Raw genomic sequence first — 19737 nt, 5'->3', positions numbered from 1 at the left:
CCACTTTGTTAGATTAAGATAATTTGAATTGCAGTAATTTTATTTTTTTTGTTCTAGAAAGTCTGTCTGATTCTCTTTCACCCCTGCTTGGTTATTTATGCTTTTTTTAAAAAAAATTTTATTTAGTTATTTTTCAAGTACAGTTTTTTGTCTATTTTTCCCATCCCAGCCTCCCCCGCCCCTTGCTCCCCACCTCCCTCCCATTTCCACCCCCCTTAGTTCTCGTCCCTGTGTCCTTCCTATTTGTTCCTCCAAATCCCTCCCCCTTTTTCCCCTTAACTTCCCTTCCTTTTCCCCTCTGGTCACTATCCCCTTGTTCTCTATTTCAGTGTCTTTGTTTTTGTTTTTTTTTTCTGCTTGCTTGTTTGTTTTGTTGTTTAGCTTCCTGTTAAAGGTGAGATCATATGGTATTTGTCTTTCAGCACCTGGCCTATTTCACTCAGCATAATGCTTTCCAGTTCCATCCATGTTGTTGCAAAGGGTAGTAGCTCCTTCTTTCTCTCTGCAGCATAGAATTCCATTGTGTATATGTACCACAATTTTTGGATCCATTCATTTACTGATGGGCACCTAGGTTGCTTCCAACTCTTGGCTATTGTAAATTGTGCTGCTATGAACATTGTTGTGCATAGGTTCTTTGATATTGATGTTTTAGGATTCTTAGGATATAATCCCAGCAGTGGAATTGCTGGGTCAAAAGGCAGGTCGATTTTTATTTTTCTGAGAAAAATCCATACTGTTTTCCATAATGGTTGTACCAGTCTGCACTCCCACCAACAGTGAACTTATTATTTAAATATTTTTGTTCATATTTTCAAATGTTTTATTTCTTGAAATATACTAAAAATTCATATTTTTATTCTTTAGTAAGTTCAATAGCTGATGTCTTTTGAAGTCTAATGTGTGTGTGTGTGTGTGTGTGTGTGTATTATTTTTTTCTTTTTCTTCTCTGGCTTTAACTATTGGTGCCTAATTTACTTGGGTATTTAGTGATTTTATCAGTGAGCTCATATTACTTGAAACTTTATCTGTGGGAAATTTATGTGCTCTGAGTTGAAATTGAGTTTCTTCAGAGAAACTTTATGCTATTTGCTTTTGAATGTTAGCAACTCAGTATTACAGATTTGTTTTAATTCAAATTCATGCTGTACAGGCTGCATGGACTTGGGCCACACTAGGTTCATAGGGATGGACTTGCAGTTCTAAAACTACATAATTTTTCTTTCTTTCCCATCTCTTTATGAAGAGGAGTGGCAAGAGAAAAAACTTTCTCTTCTGTTCTCTTTTATGTAGTGGGTTTACTTCCCTCTCTCCATGAACTTACATTGCACTAGTCCAAGACTTACTACTCACAGTGAATTCTGTGGCGCTCTCCAGAAGAATTCAGGGTGCTCCCTAGAGTTGTCCAATATAATGGTTCTAGTTGAAATTGCATTGCTATGAGGTTCTATCTCTTTATGTAGGCATATCCCTTATCCTTCTTCTGGTCTAAGGTATTCTGGCAGTCTATGCAGCTATTAATACAGAAACTCAGAGTTACCAGGATTGACCAATATTCTCCAAGGCAAAGCTGGCTTTACTACCAGCTTCTATCTCTGAATACCTGTTTTTACTGTATTTTTCTGTTTCACTTAACTTTGTTTTGGTTTTTTGGCCACCACAGATTTCTAGCTTTCCTGTCAACTCAGCAAGTAATTAAAGAAAAATCTTTTTTAATTTTATGCAATGTTTTAATTATTTTTAATTTTTTAATAATTTGCACCTGAGGATATGTTTATTGATTTTAAAGAGGGGAAGGAAGGAACGGAAGGAGGGAAGAAGGGGGGGGAGAGAGAGAGAGCCAGCAAGAAAGAAAAACATCCACTTGAGAGAGAAACATTGATTGGTTGCCTTCTGTATGCACACCAATGGGGCATCAAACCTAGGTATGTGCCCACTGGGAATATACAACATGCAACATGCAGCCTTTTGGCATAAGGGACGATGCTCCAACCAACTCAGCCACCTGGCCCGGGTAAATATTTTAATTAAGATAGTCATTCAGTTTAAAGTATAAATTCCAATATTTTGCCAGAATTGGAATACCACATGTAGTGTTAATATTTGAATGTATGTAGAGAACTATTTATGACCATTTAATACATTAAAAATATTAGTAGATACAAAAACTAGTGTTTTATTTACTTATATCCTATGTCCTTAGGAAACTCTTTTGCTGCTAGGTTATATATGTATATGTATGTATGTATAATATGCAATTTATCTCTAGGAAAAATTACGTGCCTGTCATAGATCTTGTTTTAGACCAAAACTAAGTTTTAACCTTTAATATATATGTATAATTAATGAAAGACAGAATAATTTTAAGCGTTTTAACCCTCTTTTATCTGTGTGTTCTGTAGTATATGATAGCGTAATACAGTTACAACCATTTTAATTAATATATCATCCTGTAGTCATTATTCTGTAAAATCATCATATGAATGATTTTACAGATTTTCTATTGAGATAAAATCTCTTCTTACATCATTTTTTGTGTATAATGTATCCACACCTTATTTCATTTAAGATATTTATTACAAAGGTTTTCAGGAACAACTATAAAGGGCACATGGACAAAACCAAGGTGGGTGGGATCAGGGGAGGGCAGTGGGGATGGCTGAGGTGGGAGGGAGTGGGGGAGTAAATGCAGACAACTGTACTTGAACAGCAATACAGTAATTACAAAAAAGATATGTATTACAATCACATCCTAGTACACTTGGATGAAAACTTCAGTAGAATAGGTTTTTAGGATCGAATTGTTTCATGGATTTATTTCATTTTTGTTTTCTTTCAGTACCTGATAGTGCACCAGAAAATATTACTTGCAAAAATATTTCTTCTGGAGAGATTGAAATATCATTCCTTCCCCCAAGTAGTCCCAATGGAATCATACAAAAATATACAATTTATCTCAAGAGAAGTAATGGAAATGTGGAAAGAACTATAGATACAACCTCTTTGACCCACAGCATTGAAGGTAAAAAATTTATATATATATATCTACATATATGTATATATTTATAATATTGTATAAATATTGTATATTTAGATTTATATTAACAGAGTGGCCACAAAATATTACCTTGTTATACTATGAGTGGTATTTATGAGTAGTTTTATACAGGCTATGAAAGCTCTGGTCTTTTGATTAAATAAACTAGGAGTTTATTTCAGGTGACATAAAAGAATATTCTAGGTCAACCCTCATTCATATTACTCTATATCATATTGTCTTCTTAATAGGAGTTACTCTTTCAAAGATTTACATTTTCATTTAGCTTTTACTTTTGGAAGATTGTTGAGACCCTTCATAGTTTGCCTTGTGCCTATTATTACAGGATATTTTCTAAGTCTCAACTTGTTGATTTAATTTTTATTTAGGACTGAAGAAATATACGCAGTACGTGATTGAGGTGTCTGCTAGCACACTCAAAGGTGAAGGAGTCCGGAGTGCACCCATAAGTGTGCTGACAGAAGAAGATGGTAAGTGTAGCAGTAGATAAAGTCATTTTGAGTTCACCGCATTTCAAAAGCCATGTACATAGATGAAGCTATAATGTAAAAAAAAAAAAAAAATCCCCTACCCTTTTGAGCCATGCCAGTACTATGTAGATTTCATTGCCATGGTGTAAAAGGAGCTCACATAGTCAGATTTATGCTCAATAAGTGCTTCTTTGCATTATTCTGGAGTCATCTGTGCTCTGTAAAAAAAATTACCAGTATTTTTTAATCAGAGTTTTTAAGGCTAAAATTTTGGTTTGAATGGTTTGAACGTCAGCTAACGTATTAGTTATGCTAACTATGTTTTTCAGCTTTTGTGTTCATAAGATTAGATATTTACATACGTTTTGTAGCAGATTCTGATATGTCAACCTGTAACAGTTTTTTATATCTAATTAGAGTTACTTGCTAATGAATTCAGGCTGTTTTCCAGTTTTGCTGCATAATTGCAAGATGGTATTCCCAAATGTTAATAGCCTTCCTATTGAATATTTAAACATACCTCTTCCAACCTGAATAAAATCAACTGTACTACCAAGACTGCTTTACACCAGTACCTCACCAAGTTAGAAGCATGTATCATGCTTAGAAAATTACCTTTGGGGAATACCCTTGGGTTTGGATTTGCATTTTGTGTTTTACACTTTGTGTGTTTGGAGACTATTAATTTTTTCTGTAAAAGGAAGCCATGTTGCCATGAGGGGTGGGCCTATAAATAGTGTAAGTATATGTAAAGCATCTCTGCTTCCTCTTTCTTTCAAGTTTCCTAATCTGCAAGCTAGGTTGTACCCTGAGGATGTTCAGATTCTAGTCATTCATCAGGACAAAATGTGCATTGTACACTCCTAGAAAGAAGGCTTTTTCTCTGCATTGACTTATGTTATTCAACATAATGAAGTCTTCGGAACCCTATTCTCCCATTCCAGGCCTCTCACTGTCTCACCTCAACCAAATCACTTCACCAAAGCATGGTGGTAGGGTCCTCTGGGTTGTTCTATAGAGGTTAGTCTTTCTTAGTCATTGTCTCTACTTACCATGCTTGCTTCTCCACTAAAACTTACCTGTCCAAATTTGGATTTTTTAATTTAAATTTTTTCAGTTATACTTTACATGTAATATTATTTTGCAGTAGTTTCAAGTGTATAGCATAGTGATTAGACAATCATATGCTTTACATACTGTTCCCCTCAATATTTCCTTCATATATCCGCTTTACTCTACATGGTAATTGTAATGTTATTGGCTATATTTCTTATGTTATACTTTATATCCCCATAACTATTGTGTAACTACTAATCTGTACTTTTCAATGGCTTCACCTTTCATACCCAGTTCTCCTCTCCCCCTTTCCTGTGGCAAATATCAGTCTGTCTTCCATATCAGTGAGCCTGTTTCTGTTTTGTTTGTTAATTTATATTGTTCTTAAGATTCCACATGTAAGTTAAATTACATGGTATTTGCCTTATCTGAATGACTTATTTCACTTAGCATAAAACCCTTTAGGTCCATCCATGCTGTTGCAAATGGTAAGATTTCATTCTTTTCTGTGGCTGAGTAATATTCCCTTGTATATATGCACCACATCTTTTTATCCTCTTGTCTATGGATGGGCACTTGGGTTGTTACCTTAGCTTGGCTATTATGAATAATGCTACAATGAACACTGGGATGCACATGTTCTTTTGAGTTAGTGTTTTGGATTTCTTCAGATGTATTCCCAGAAGTGGAGTCATTGGAGTGATAAAGCAGTTCCATTTTTAATTTTTTGAGGAAACTTCATACTGTTTTTCATGATGTTTGCACCAATCTACATTCTCACCAGTAGTACAAAAGGGTTTCCTTTTCTTCACATCCTCACCAGCACTTGTTGTTTGTTGATTTATTGATAATAGCCAACCTGGTCACAGCAACCCAGTATCTATGGGACACAGAGAAAGCAGTCTTAACTGGGAAATTCATAGCATTACAGGCCTACCTCAAGAAACAAGAAAATCTCAAATAAACAATCTAAGCTTACACCTAAAGGCACTAGAAAATGAAGAACAAGAAAAGACCACAGTGAGTAGAAGAAAGGAAATAATACATATCAGAGGGAAATAAATAGAGTCTAAAAAAACAAATCTTCAATGAAACCAAGGGCTGTTTTTTGGAAAGATAAACAAGATTGATAAACCTTTAAGCAGACTAACCAAGAAAAAAAAAGGGAGAGAGCACCCAAATAAATAAAATAGAAATGAGAAAAAAAGAGAGAGGACACAAATTAATAAAATCAGAAACAAAAATAAAAAACCACAGAAAAAAATAATTAAGAGAAAATATCATAAATAACCGTATGACAATAAATTGAACAATCTGGAAGAAATGGATAAATTCCTAGAAACATAAAACTTTCAAAACTGAATCAAGAAGAAACACAAAATCCGAACTGATTGATTACCAGTAGTGAAATCGAAGCAGTAATAAAAAAGACTCCCAGGTGAATTTTACCAAATATTCAAAGAAGACTTAATGCCTCTCCTCAAACTATTTCAAAAAATTCAAGAGGAGAGTAGACTTTCAAACTCATTTTATGAGGCCAGCATTATCTAATTCCCAAACCAGATATAGACACTATAAATAAAAATATAGGCTAATATCTGAGATGAATGTGGACACAACAAACCTTAACAAAATATTAGCAAAGTGCACCCAGCAATACATTTGGAAGATCATACACCATGATCAAGTGGGATTTATTCCTGGGATGCAAAGTTGGTGCAATATCCACAAATCAATTAATGTGATATACTACATAAACAAAATGAAGGATAAAAATCATAGGATAGATGCAGAAGAGCAATTGATAAAATTCAGTACCCGTATATGATAAAAACTCTCAGCAAAGTGTCAATAGAGGGAATAAATCTCAACATAATAAAGGTCGCATATGACAAACCCATAGGTAACATCATACTCAGTAGAGAAAAAATACCATTTTCTTAACATCAGGAATGAAATAGGGGTGTCTGCTTTCACCTCTCTTATTCAACATGGTACTGGAAGGCTAGGCTACAGAAATCAGACAAGAAGAAATAAAAGGCACCTAAATTTGAAGGGGAGAAGTAAAACTGTCATTGTTTGCCCACTTCTTTATTTCTAATCTAATTAAATTGTTCTGAGATTTTGAGATCTTTTATGAAGGAACCTGGGCCAGTAATGAACATCTATTTCCAACAGGCAGAGCTTTTTACCTCTCAAGTCAATAGTTTCAAATTATACTACACATCTGAATACCTGGGCTGCCAGAAACACAAAGTCAAGGTAAACTTTCATCGAAATCCTTAGCCAAGTCATGGATGCAATTGCTAAGGAACAGGGTGAAGAACAATATCCCTTTACCCAAAAATTACAAGGAAATTAAGAAAGGATAAAGTCCTGAGAAAGTTTGCTTAATTGGATATTAAGAGTTCCTTGTCCTCATGAACTTTCAGTTCAGTAGGAGAGAAAGAGATTTAACAAATATGTAAACAAATAATTTTAATAATTCTAATTACTGGTATAACAATTTCCTAAAATTATTCACCAGGACCAAAGAAGGACTGTAGCTATTCTGAGGCATGTGAGAAAGTGCAGCTGAGAAAGTGATCTCTAAGCTGTGACTTGAAGCAACATGAGTAAAGAGGGAGGGTGAAAAATCAGGAAGGTAACACCAGGCAGAAAGAGTAGGGGCCTTATGAAGGCCCATCGCATGTACTCTCATATACTCTCTCATGATGCATTGGATAGATTGCAAAAGATATTGCATTTGCTTTTCTAATTTTTCAATATTTTTTGGATTGTAACTTAGGATACAAATGCCAAAACTATTAAAACAGTCTGCTATTGTAGATACGCAGTGTTTTATTTAGATAGGCACGTTAATTACATTTATTAAGCAGTACAAAGTTTTACATAAAAATGCCTCAAAATATAGAAAGATTAAAGGTAAAACACCAAGAATTATGTTTCACATAAGTATCTTAAAGCATAGTATAGAAAGAAATGCTCAGTCACAACATATATTCTAAATCAGTGTTATTTTTTATTGAAATATTTTTTCAATAATAAACAAAAATTAAGTTTTGCAAAGACATTAGGGAAAATATCATAGGCTTTTGTTTTGACAAATGAGAGTTCTCAGTTAGAGCTAATGCATGTCTTGGGAAACAGACATCTCCAAATGATATATGGATTCCTGTGATAATCAGTATTTGATAGCACTTTTATTATAGTGCCAGTGGGAATACCTAATGAAAATATAAATACAGCTGTCACCATTATTTCTTACAACTCCTCTCATAAGCCTTTTCTCTGCTCAATAAACATTGTTTTGTAAAAATTGTTGTTACCACAACAATGAAAACACACACAGAGACGTATGTATATAAACAACAACTGAGATTACTCAGAAAATAAAAATTAAAATAATTCAGGTAGCATTTTCTCCAAATTATTGGAAAAAAATGGTGTGTACATGTATTAACATTATTCAGCTATGTCAAAAATTCTCAGAATTCCTATTAGCCCCCTGTTTGTTCATTTTCCATGTAAAACTATAATGATCGAAGTTTTAGTAATTAATATCCTTTTGTATGCCAAAGTTACATATCAATATTCTAAGACATTACTATACTGGTATAGTTGCTGAGAAATACCTTTCTAAATGTTTTATCTAAATGGAAATATAAACTTGGCTAGCTAGTGTACAGTAATATGTTTTAATGCTTATTCAGTGTAGAATCGCTAAAGTATTTGAATCCTTACATTGTTTAGAAGTAAGAATTAGAATTCTTCAGAAAGAATTAGAAGTACTTTCCTGTTTATGTGCCTCATCAGCGTTTCCTTTGTTAACCATTCAATTTGGAAGACTAAGCGAACAGATTCCAATATTACTTTACATTTTATTGGCATAAATGAAATTGAGGAATATAGTTTTTAATCGTGGGGTCAGTCATTGTAACTGCTCTCCCAGTGTTATGCTTATCACTTTCCCACTACTTAGATGTGTGATTTTTCCCGTCTACTTTTATTTGGTGGGGGGGGTGCTTTTTTACTGTGTATTATATTTTATTCACCACAGAGTTTTATTTTTATTAGAGAACAGTAATTTACTGAGATGTACTTAAGCAGTAGGTGAATCACTATGACATAGCCCTTGTTCTTTTTTCTCATGAAATGTTTTTTTCCATTGAATCACAGAAACAGATGTTCTAACACCACCATGCAAAATCTTCTTTTATCATCTAATTTGGAAAGTAAACGTCAGTCTCCCATGCCCACGGAGGAAAGCACTGTACCTGATTCATTTACCAGAAAGCTTATAATAAAAATCTTGTGCATCTTCATTTTAACCTTTTAGATATATGCTTAATAAAATAAATTATTCTGTACTCTAAATTTTCAGCTCCCGATTCTCCCCCCCATGACTTCTCTGTGAAACAGTTGTCTGGTGTCACTGTGAAGTTGTCATGGCAACCACCCCTGGAGCCAAATGGCATTATCCTCTATTACACAGTTTATGTCTGGTAAGAATTTTTTTTTTCTTCTTTGGAAATAGTTCTGAGAACAAGTATTAATCTGTAACATAATAGGAATGCAGTTTTTTTTTAATTTTAGGATTTGATACTACATTAGAACCTGATCATTAATAGGCTAGTTAATATGCTTTTGTTAAAAACAAAGTTTTTCCCATATTGTGTAGAGATCCAAGCATTGTCAAATAATATAACTATTTGTAGTTAAAACAAGATAGTATATATTATGCATAATTATACTAAATTTCTTCTCTTTAAAGTTATTGACTGATCAACTTAAGTGAATACTTAGCTCTTGTAGAGTTTGACACAAATATTCTTTGTATTACTGTGTTTTAAAGCTTCCTTGAGCATAATCATTTTAACTAAAATTTAAAACTAAAAGATATTTTTTGAGAATCTCTTAAGGTCAGTTTTTCATGGAGATGTAAGCAGTGGATTTATTTTTTTCTAAGCACCTTTGCTTGATTGTCTATTTATGCATCATTTGTGAAAAGATGAAATCCTATATTGTATCTCATGTCAATTAAACAACATGGCTATACTGCCTCATGAAAACTCAGTAGATAAAAATCCTAATTTTCATCTAATGTTAACGCTGTTAAAAAGATTCATCAGTTATGTATCATAGTTACTAGTGCATTTTAAATATCTCAACTCAGAAAATACATTTTATACAATACTTTATAGAACATAGGCATTTCTTACTTTTGACTCCTGGCTTGGAAGATCCAGCATTGAGAAGCTACGATAGGTTTTTAAAATCTCTTCTTTCTCCCAAATCAAGATTTTTCTTTTTTTCTAATCTGTCTTCAAACTCTTTGCAGACTGCTGTGTAGGACTACACCTCCTAAGCCTAATTTCTAGTTATTTTGCCTAGTCATGGTGAAATTGAGAGTGACATGAGAGATGTTAGAGGGGAGAGAAGTAGTGGGAAGAAGATAATCATTTCCCTCTGTTACTGTATTCATTGATTCATCAATTCATTCATTTTTATCCCTTCATTTAACAATATTGAAGGAGTACCTACATGCCTAATGAAAACCCATATATGACCCTTGCCCTTATGGAGCTTACATTCTCAAGGGATAGCTGCATTGTAGACCCATGAACAGAAAACTAGCTGGCTCATAATTAAGGGAGTATTTTTGAATGGATGCATGAATTAAGAGTATATTTTAAGAGTTAGAAATTGACTTCTAACTTGTCTCTTTGAATTTCTACCATGAGAGTGGTGATGCTCTTGCAGACAAGGGATGCCTCAGGTTGAGTAAGATAAGATCACATAAAAAACAAATATGGAAAAAACGTGTTAACATCTTCAAGGATATTATCTGTAACAGACTGAAATATATATTAATAATAATGAAGAAAATAGAGGCAGTTAAAAGTTTCTAGCATCTTCTTACTAATACTTATTGAAAGCTTTAGCTCATGTAGTAAAAGGAATAGTCTTAATTCTGGCTTCTTTCACAATCACTAATGCTTTTTGAGGATTTTTGTCATATGTTTTATTGGGAAGAATTGGAGGTGGGTATTATAATATAATCCATTTGGGTCTAGAGTCTGAGAAATGGGGGTTTGAGCTTTGACTCTGACAATGATCTGTACAGTTCTCTTAAAATACTTTATAAATGGTGGCTATCATTATTGGCAGGATTCCTGTTTCAGAGGTCCATACTTCTCTCATAATTCTGCTTGTAGTGCTTTAATTGTTCCATTAATTACTATTTCCTAAAAAAACCATCTTTGAATATTTACTCTTCAGTATGTCTGCAAAATGCAGTCTTCTTATTACATTTGTTATACTTGATGACTTCTCTCTTTGTCATAAATACTTCTTTACAAAACGGCTCATGAGGGATAATGTGTAATCATTTTATATCCACTATTTTGTGAGTCATATATGGTTTGTGTTTGGTGTGTCCAGAAATCTGCTTTAATCCGTTACATTTTAAGTTAATTTTTTCTTCTAAATTTTGCTTTATGAAATAATTTTATCTTCCAACAAGATGGCAAAGAAGCATTTTTCCTCAGCTATATTAATAAATTATGCTTTTATGTTTTCAAATGATATATAATCCTTACATTCTTAAAGCAACTGCTATTAAATAAATAAATTTCTATCAGAGTACTGTAGTCTTCCTGTTCTAATACACTGTGGATTAAGTAAACTGATGTAAAGTTTATTAATTTATGGTAGAATTCAACTTGGATTGTTTAGCAATTTTACTTCTATATTGTCCACGAGGTTTAACAGTAGTTTTCTCTCTTTAAAATAAAGCTTCTGAGTGAATGGTCTATAAGATTTAGCTAAAACACTGTGGATTGAAAATGATGCTGAAAATTCTAGCTCCTGTGCAGATCTTGGCTTTGAAATGTTTTGCACTTTTCTTAGCAGTAATAATGAAAGCAATTCTGAATCAATTACTCTGACAGATGTTTATTAAACTCTTTGGGAAGATATAAAATATATAGAACTTTGAAATGATTGTAGACTAATTGGAGATAAAATATGCCATGTAAAATAATTTTAAAAATATTTGCCTAGCAGTATGTTAGGCAGTCAAACAATTCTAATGCAACTTTTAAAATCATAAGTCACTACTCAAATAGTTTCTCCTATAACATAAAAGCTTACCTTTGAAAGTGGCCTTCTGTATGCTAAAAAGTATGTTTAGTCTTAGTTCTTCCAGTTTTCTAAAAGATTTTCACCCTTTTAAAACTACCTGATGGTTTGAGTATATGATAAGATCAATAATCAGAATGGGATAAGGGCCATTTCACGTTTCATGAATTCACTTTCATTTTGGAATGAAGGTGATAAAGATCGATTCATACATTGGGAGAACATCTCAGTGGAAACAGCATATGAAGGCTCAGAGGGAATTTGAATAAACTGTGTCAAGAAGTTGATCAATAGTATTGTAGAAAGGGGGTATTTGGGCCAAATTGGGCTGATGAGTGATACACCAATAGAGGGAGTATTGTTGAGTATAAGAGTGCTCTTGGTCTTCTAACTTGAGGTTTCTAGTGAAATATTAAAAGCTGTATTTTTGCTCTTTCTTGCTAGACATTTTTTAAGGATGTACAAATGTTATTGTTTCATACTTCCAACTCCAGTTATAGACCCTTGTAAAAACGCTTATTTTTTGAGCAAAAAGATGCATATACATGAATGTTTATTACAGTATGTATCATAGCCACAAGAATATTTAAGTTACCAACCACAGTAGGTTAGTTAATAAAAAAATGAAAAAGAGAGGGAAAGGGAGGGAGAAAGGGAGGGAGAGAAACATCAATGTGTGATTACCCCTCATGTGTCCCCAACTGGGGACCTGGCCCAAAACCCAAGCATGTGCCCTGGGTGGGAACTGAACCAGCAACCCTTTGGTTCACGGGCCTGTGCTCAATTCACTGAGCTACACAAGCCAGGGCTAATTTTTGATAGTTATTTTAATGAATGATTTGGATGAAGCTCAAATGTCAAGGTGACAAACAGGCTGTATGTTGACCACCTAAACTTTGCTTAACCTGAAAACTGTCAATAAATTCTGAATAAAAATCCAACAGCATTTAAAAGATGAGTAGGGCCCTGGCCAGGTAGCTGAGCTGGTTAGAACATCATCCTGATGCACCAAAGATGCAGGTTTGATCCCTAGTCAGGACCAACCAATAAATGAATAAATAAATAAGTGGAACAATAAACTGTTTCTCTTGCTTTCTTGGAAAAAAATAAATAAATAAAAATATTTAAAAATGAGTAGATTCTTGGTAAAACTTTGGGTTCCTTTGTTTCTTAAAAAAATTAACATACTTCTTCCACATTCCCCATAGGATCACCTGGCATTGAATGGAGGCGGTCTTTAGATGGAGCTTTTTTCATGCGTTTTTACCACAACTTGTTTCAAAGCCAATGTTTGTAGTCATTTATTTTGCCTGTCTGGAGCTCAAATGCTTAAACCCTAGATTTAAGGGATTTTTTCATGTCTTCTGTGAAGTGAACAAAGCTGGGAAAATTTGTGATTTCTTTGCATTATAGATTTGGGGAACAATAAACTCAAGAGGGAGAGTAGAGTAGTTATCATTTTGGGACAGATGTGTTTGATTTCTCACATATATTTTCTTATTTATTTTCACAACAGTACCGTACAGAGAAGACTATGATCCTCATTTGATAGTTATAGAAATCAAATCTTGATGGGAGTAAAGGGTAACTTAAGTTTGCAAGCTAGCAGATGACAGCATCAGGGTCAAACCCCAATGGGTTATTCTACTATAGGTTATTCCTACTAAAAACATCACTGGCTATACATTGATCTGCTTTTGTTGAGAGAATGTTTTCATTATAAGAGAAGAACTAGACTTTCATGTGTAAACCAGTTAGATCCCTGGTCCCCACTGTTTAAATAGTATATGGATGAAGTAAAGCTTGTTCAGAAAGAATGATGAAGATGGTGGAAATACCCAGGATCGATGCATATGAGAAATGGTTAAAAGAACAGGAATAGTTACCAGTCAAGATTCTTTTAGTTTCTAGTGACTGGATCCAACCTAAATTGACTGAAGCAAAAATGGAATTTATTGACACCTGTAGCTGAAAGTCCAGAGGTATACTTAATTGCATGTAAGAGCTCAAATAATTTCATTAGACGTGGTTAACAGCAAGATACTTGGCCAGGACAACAGCAAGGTGGGCATGTGTCTTGAGTATGTATAATAAATAGCACAGGAGGAAATGGGAAGAGGCGAGGCTGAAGAGATGGGTGGGCCAGTCACTCCATGGATAAGAGGGGAGGGGGTTAATTGTTGTATTGCATGGCATGTAAAGATTTATGTTAACTATACACCCAAAGTTCAGACCCCCGGAGGAAACATTCCAAGAACTTTTTGTTACTCTTGGAATAAAACCCCAAATTCATTATTTTGGCCTGAGGGATTTTGTCCACTGTCAGGAGGTGAAATGTTTCTCCTCCAACTCAAGCACGATCCCTCCTTCTGCCTTCTGGACTGTAATTACATGTGTCTTCCCCAAGACTCTGGTTTATAAGTGCATTCTTCCTCAGCTTCAGCCTCATTCTCTGTACTCAATTCTTCCTCTAGTCGTAAAAATGTGGGTTTTTTTTCTGCTAAAGACAAACATAGGAAGCAGAATTAAACCAAGTCAACCATCTAACCAAATGATGACAATAAGAGCAATAGCAACAATTGAATACCCTATGTCGACTCAGAGTATCTCTGAGACTCTAGAACAGCCTCAGGATCATAGAGTGGACAACTATTTATGCCTGGCTAGTTTGGGGCTGTTTAATGCCTAAGTATTAAACTACTGATACTACCCAACTGTTCAGAGAAATTAGTCTAGGGTGTAATGTAGAAGAGTAGTTTCTTTGTAGTGGGAAACTATGAGGGAGAGAATGAGTTAGTAAAAATCAAGTAATTGGATGTTGAAATTTTTTATTTTAAGGGAGTGGAATTTAGTGAGTGAAGGGATTTATCTACAATGTTTTACATAATGGATATATCACCAGATTAGATTGCTCCCAGGAAAGAAAATATAAAATGATGTAGTTTAGAATGAAGACCTTGACCTTTCGATGATCTCAAACTTGATTCATGTTCACACTTAGGGAAAATTTAAGTCCTCTCACGGGGTTTTGGTATGCATGACTCCTTCAGTGGCAGTTGCTGCTTGGCATGGTTTTGAAGTGATGTAAATTGAGCAAATGACTCGGTAAAGAAGAGCAAATAAACTGCTCTTATGCTTTAGAATTTCCTTTATGCCATAAAAATTACTATATATTTTTTCTGAATAATTTCAGAGAAATTTGAATACTTTTGATTTTTCAAATTCCAAATAGCTTTAAATATGTTGTAATAAGTTCCTAGAATTAAATCATTAAAGTAACTGCACTCGAGACTTTCCTCAATTTTTTTCTCAGTTTGAAAATTTACACTAATCAGGAGGTCTGGCTGATGTTGGAAGTTATCTATTTTAGAGGTTAAATAGTGTGTGACATTGATATTCCTTCCATTTCTACCCAGTTTGTGACTTTGGATATGTGAGGGTTAGACCTGCTTTGTCAGGTAGGCCTCCCGTCCACCTCTCCCCACCCCACTCAGCTCTCTATATTCTACTCTCAAATCTTATAAACTATCTCTCTGCTAAACAATGTCTTGCATCTTTAGGGCCTGTTGCTTTATTTTCCTTTTCTGCTCATTGGTCACAACTAATTTGTGTGTGTGTGTGAAGAAAGCTTTTAGGCACTAGGGTGGGGGGCATTTATTGTTGTCATTTTTAAAGAGATCCCATGGTTATTAATGAATTGTTTTATAATTATTTCCTGCTTTGTTTTTCTCTTTTGTGGATAGACACCATACCTTAACTCTAATCATGTCTAACATAGTTCCTGATGCAAAGCAGGTACTCAGTAGATTTTATTGAATTTTGCTGAATATTTTTGCATATCTGTCATTGCTAATTTCAGAGGAGGTGGAGAAGGTATCTCTCCTTGGAGACCTATCTGTAAGAACAGTCCCTCCCTAACTCTGACGTATGTCGTTCGCCATTTAAAAGACTAAATAAAATAGAGAAAAAATGTAAGTTATTAAAAATGGATCACGAATGACCAATAAACATGTGAGAAGACATTGTATCTCACTTGTGGTCTGAGATGTGCAAATTACAATTTCTTTTTGTCAATTAAACTTGCAGAAATTTTAAAAGATTAATATCCAGACTAATAGTGCGAGTTTGCCAAAATGTGTACTTCCACACAGCATTGTTGTGATTCTAAATTATAATAAGTTGTAATTTGGAAGAAAAATGATTTTGGAACAGTAATCATTCAAATAATAAAAGTTTAAACCATTTGATTTAATAATCACACTACTGGGAATTAGCCTACAGAAATAAAATTACCATTAGGAAAAGATATTTGTGTAAGAATTATTACTGCAGCATAATCAAGATACAAAGGAACATATACTCTTATAATGGAAATAAAACCCTATAATAAAATACATAATAATCCTAGTATAATATTTTTAAACTAATAAGAACAGAACAGATTTTTAAACTAAACCAGCTAAAACCTATGTAACAACTGATGATGGCTGGGTCAAAGTGGGGCTTCTGTGCCTGGGTGCGAGTGCCCCCCTGAACCTCAGCACTGCTCACCGATGGCTTCTCAGAGCGCAGAGGGCACGCAGGCCCAGCCCAGAGGTGAATGTGTGTTTCCTCCAATCTGGCAACAGCGTATGAACAAGGAGGATGGAGTCAGGTCCTCAAGGACAGCATCACGACTCTCCTTTCTGTGTTCCTCGGTTCTCATTTTTATTGGAAACTGGCTATTATATAAAAGATACTAACTTGTATCAGAAGTTGACATTTTAATTGGAATTCATTTATGCTCAGATGTTTTTCTGCCTGTCATTAAAATACTGGCCACAATCCTAAAGCTCCAAAAGAAAAACAAATAAACTCCACACAGAAAAGACATACTAGTATCTGAAAAATTTTGTTAACGCTTTTTTCTCTGGAGGTAAGTCAAGATATATGTAGAAACTATATTTATGTATGGTAACTGAGGATTAATGAGTTTGTTAGAGCATTTATAAATACTATTTTATTTTTACTGAAATATTCAGATAGGTAAGACAAATTTTTTTTTGGTCTGAATTTCCCAGGTAGTTGCCTTGATTCTACACTTTCCGTGGAACATGCTCAGGATTTTTCTTCTTGTAGGTAGACACCTGAAGTATGTGGCTATAGGTTGATCAGGGCAGGAAGGTGATGAAGACAGCTGACAACATTGGAAAATAGTGCTGGATAAGGATTTTCAAAAAAATAGATAAGCGGTTAATTAGATTACTTTAATTAATTTCATAGCTTTAGATATCTGAACTGGGTCGGCTATTTTGTAGTGTGCTGAGGACAGGAGTTTGGAACTGGGCAAAGCTTCTTTGCCAAGGCCTCTTTGTCTGAGACCAATAGCCACAGTACTGAGCTTGAGAGGACCCTCTCTGTGTCAGTGAAGTCCAGGAAAGCTCTTCCTACTGCTTCTGAAGAAGGATATCCGATCAAACTGTTTCAGATGGCTGAGTAGCCAGGCTTATCCTGCCTACCTTTATTAGCATACTCTGAATCTATATTTTTCTCACTGTGGTGAGCTTTTCAATTATTTTTCAGATAACTATACTCATTTTCAGAGGGAAATGATGCTTTCGTAATGGTAAAACCATGCTGCATTGTCTTGCTGTGGATATCCTTAATTCACCTAAAATCTATTATTCCTTTTAATTATTCAAGAACTCAAATGTTTTAGCCTGGCCAGGTCACTCAGTTGGTGAGAGCATTGTCGTGTGCACCAAACGGTTGCAGGTTCGATCCCCAGTCTGGGCACAAATGGGAGGCAACCAATCAATGTTTCTCTCTCACACCAATATTTCTCTCTCACATCAGTGTTTCTCTCTCTCTCTTCCTCTTTCTCTAAAATTAGTGAACATATCCTCTGATGAGGATTAAAGGGAAAAATATTTCAATAGTAAAGAAAGGACATTTTATCTTCAGGGGGAATATCGATTTATAACTCAGAAATTTTGTGTTTCTAAAGAAAAAAAATGACATTACAAGAGATATGCATTTTTTCCTGTAATAATGGTCATATTTACTTACATAAAATTTTAATAATTTTGTATTGCTCTTAAAATTTAAATTGTCTTTGAAAATACAGTTTTTCAGCACCTCTATGTCCATGTTAATTCTTTAATTGTTTTAATTTATAGCTTATTCAAAACTATGATGCCTAATATAACTGAAGTAGAATAATTGTGGTATTCTTTATTACTTAGCAATATTTTGATTTTTAGGCTTTTCCCCCTCCTCCTGAGATTTTGCTGTTTACTTGAAGAGTATTGAGTCAATATTTATTTTCTTTTCTTGACTGACACTTCAAATACTTTTAAGATTTTAATTGAGTGGGAGATGAAAGCTCAATTTTTTCTACGTTACGCATATATTATTGTCAGTCCTGTTTCTCATTAAGTACATGATAACTCAGGCTTACTATTTTGGATACTACTGTTCAGACATTTACTATTTATTTGTTTGAATTTGAAGTAGATGTTACTTTTGTACAATATGTGAAAAATTATTTTGATAAATATGTAGTGTAAGTAAGATTTTGTCCACACTTAAAGGAGCAAATATTTGAACAACTAAAACACTGGTATGAAAATAAATGCTGATCACTTTAAATATACAGTGTTCCTAGAGATTTATTTAAATCAGTCCAGGCAAACTCTAATATGTACATACCTTATTAACACTTGGTTGAATCAGTGAATATACTTGAAAACCAAAGAAATTTGTTTATTGAGTTGTTCTGAAATTCTCTTTTTAGCATTCAGGATAAGTGATATTTTCATCTTATTAGTTGGGATTAATAAATTTCCATGCACACATATTTATTTTTAATGTACCTCTGCTCAAAATGCATATGTAACATTCAATTTAAAAGTCAGTTATACAGACAATCTCCTTTTCTCTTTCAGGGATAGGTCATCATTAAAAACTATTAATGTAACTGAAACATCATTAGAGTTTTCAGATTTGGACTACAATGTTGAATACAGTACTTATGTAACAGCTAGCACCAGACTTGGTGATGGGAAAACAAGAAGCAATATTATCAAATTTCGAACACCTGAGGGAGGTGAGTTTTTTATCTGCATAGGCCAAGTCAAAGAATATTCTACCCAGATCAAATAAGTGTTAAATATTTTTTAAAAAGTATTATTAAGCCTAATATTGGTTGTCGGTGGGATGCAAAATTGCTCTTTGGTCACTTTCTAACCATGTGATGTTCATAAAGTTAGTTGATCTGTCTGTGCCTCAATTTCCTGTCTGTGTTAGGGAAACAATATAGTATCTACTTAATAAGCTTCTTGGAGGATTAAATAAGTTTATATTTGTAAATGCACTCAGCACAGAACTGGACACATAGTAAGCACTTTATGTGTTTGTTAAATGAAACAAAATAAAATGCAGGAAATCATTTCTCTGACTTTCTTCTATTATTTGATTTTAAATTTCTAATTTAGAATTGCGTATTATATATTCTGTTTTGGAAACTTGTTATGATGGTCTCAAACCCAAGGGCAGTCAGCATGTTTTTAGAGCTAGGATAGTGTTTTATTAGTAAGAAATACATCTTTCCTCTGCTTAGACATTGCTGTGGTGTTAGAGAGATTGCCCAAAGAGCCACATGGATATCATTAATGATTTGTAATTAGATGTTGTTCCAATTCAAGTTTTTTTTTAAAAAGATTATCACTTACCAAAGGCAGGTAAAATTTAGAACATTACAGACATTATTTAGAACCACAAGTTTACTTTTTTGTCAATTTTTTTATAGCACCAAGTGATCCTCCCAAAGATGTTCATTATGCAAATGTCAGTTCTTCATCAATAATTCTCTTTTGGACACCACCTTCAAAACCTAATGGGATTATACAATATTATTCTGTTTATTACAGAAATACTTCGGGTACTTTTGTGCAGGTAAGATCTGAGTTTTCTCCTAGTTCTTTATATCCTTTAGTTTTGTTGATGATATAGGTTGAGTTTGGTAGAAAA

The 19737-nt window shown here is 33.9% G+C and overlaps 1 protein-coding gene across 3 annotated transcripts in view; it reads left to right on the top strand.

Annotated features, from left to right (window-relative positions):
- Positions 1–19737, top strand: part of PTPRQ (protein tyrosine phosphatase receptor type Q) — a 253107-nt gene that overhangs the window by 101899 nt on the left and 131471 nt on the right. For all 3 annotated transcript variants that reach the window (XM_053658806.1, XM_053658807.1, XM_053658805.1), the window contains exons 33-37: positions 2840–3022; positions 3427–3528; positions 8969–9089; positions 18654–18814; positions 19517–19662. In XM_053658806.1, coding sequence (XP_053514781.1) covers positions 2840–3022; positions 3427–3528; positions 8969–9089; positions 18654–18814; positions 19517–19662 — 713 coding nt within the window. The remainder of the gene's footprint in view (positions 1–2839; positions 3023–3426; positions 3529–8968; positions 9090–18653; positions 18815–19516; positions 19663–19737) is intronic.

The sequence above is a fragment of the Artibeus jamaicensis genome, unplaced genomic scaffold (assembly GCF_021234435.1).
Source record: "Artibeus jamaicensis isolate MK-2021 breed Jamaican fruit bat unplaced genomic scaffold, CSHL_Jam_final scaffold_584, whole genome shotgun sequence".
NCBI lineage: Eukaryota > Metazoa > Chordata > Mammalia > Chiroptera > Phyllostomidae > Artibeus > Artibeus jamaicensis.
Note: the sequence above shows the minus strand (reverse complement) of the source record. Positions and strands in the feature narration are given on the sequence as shown.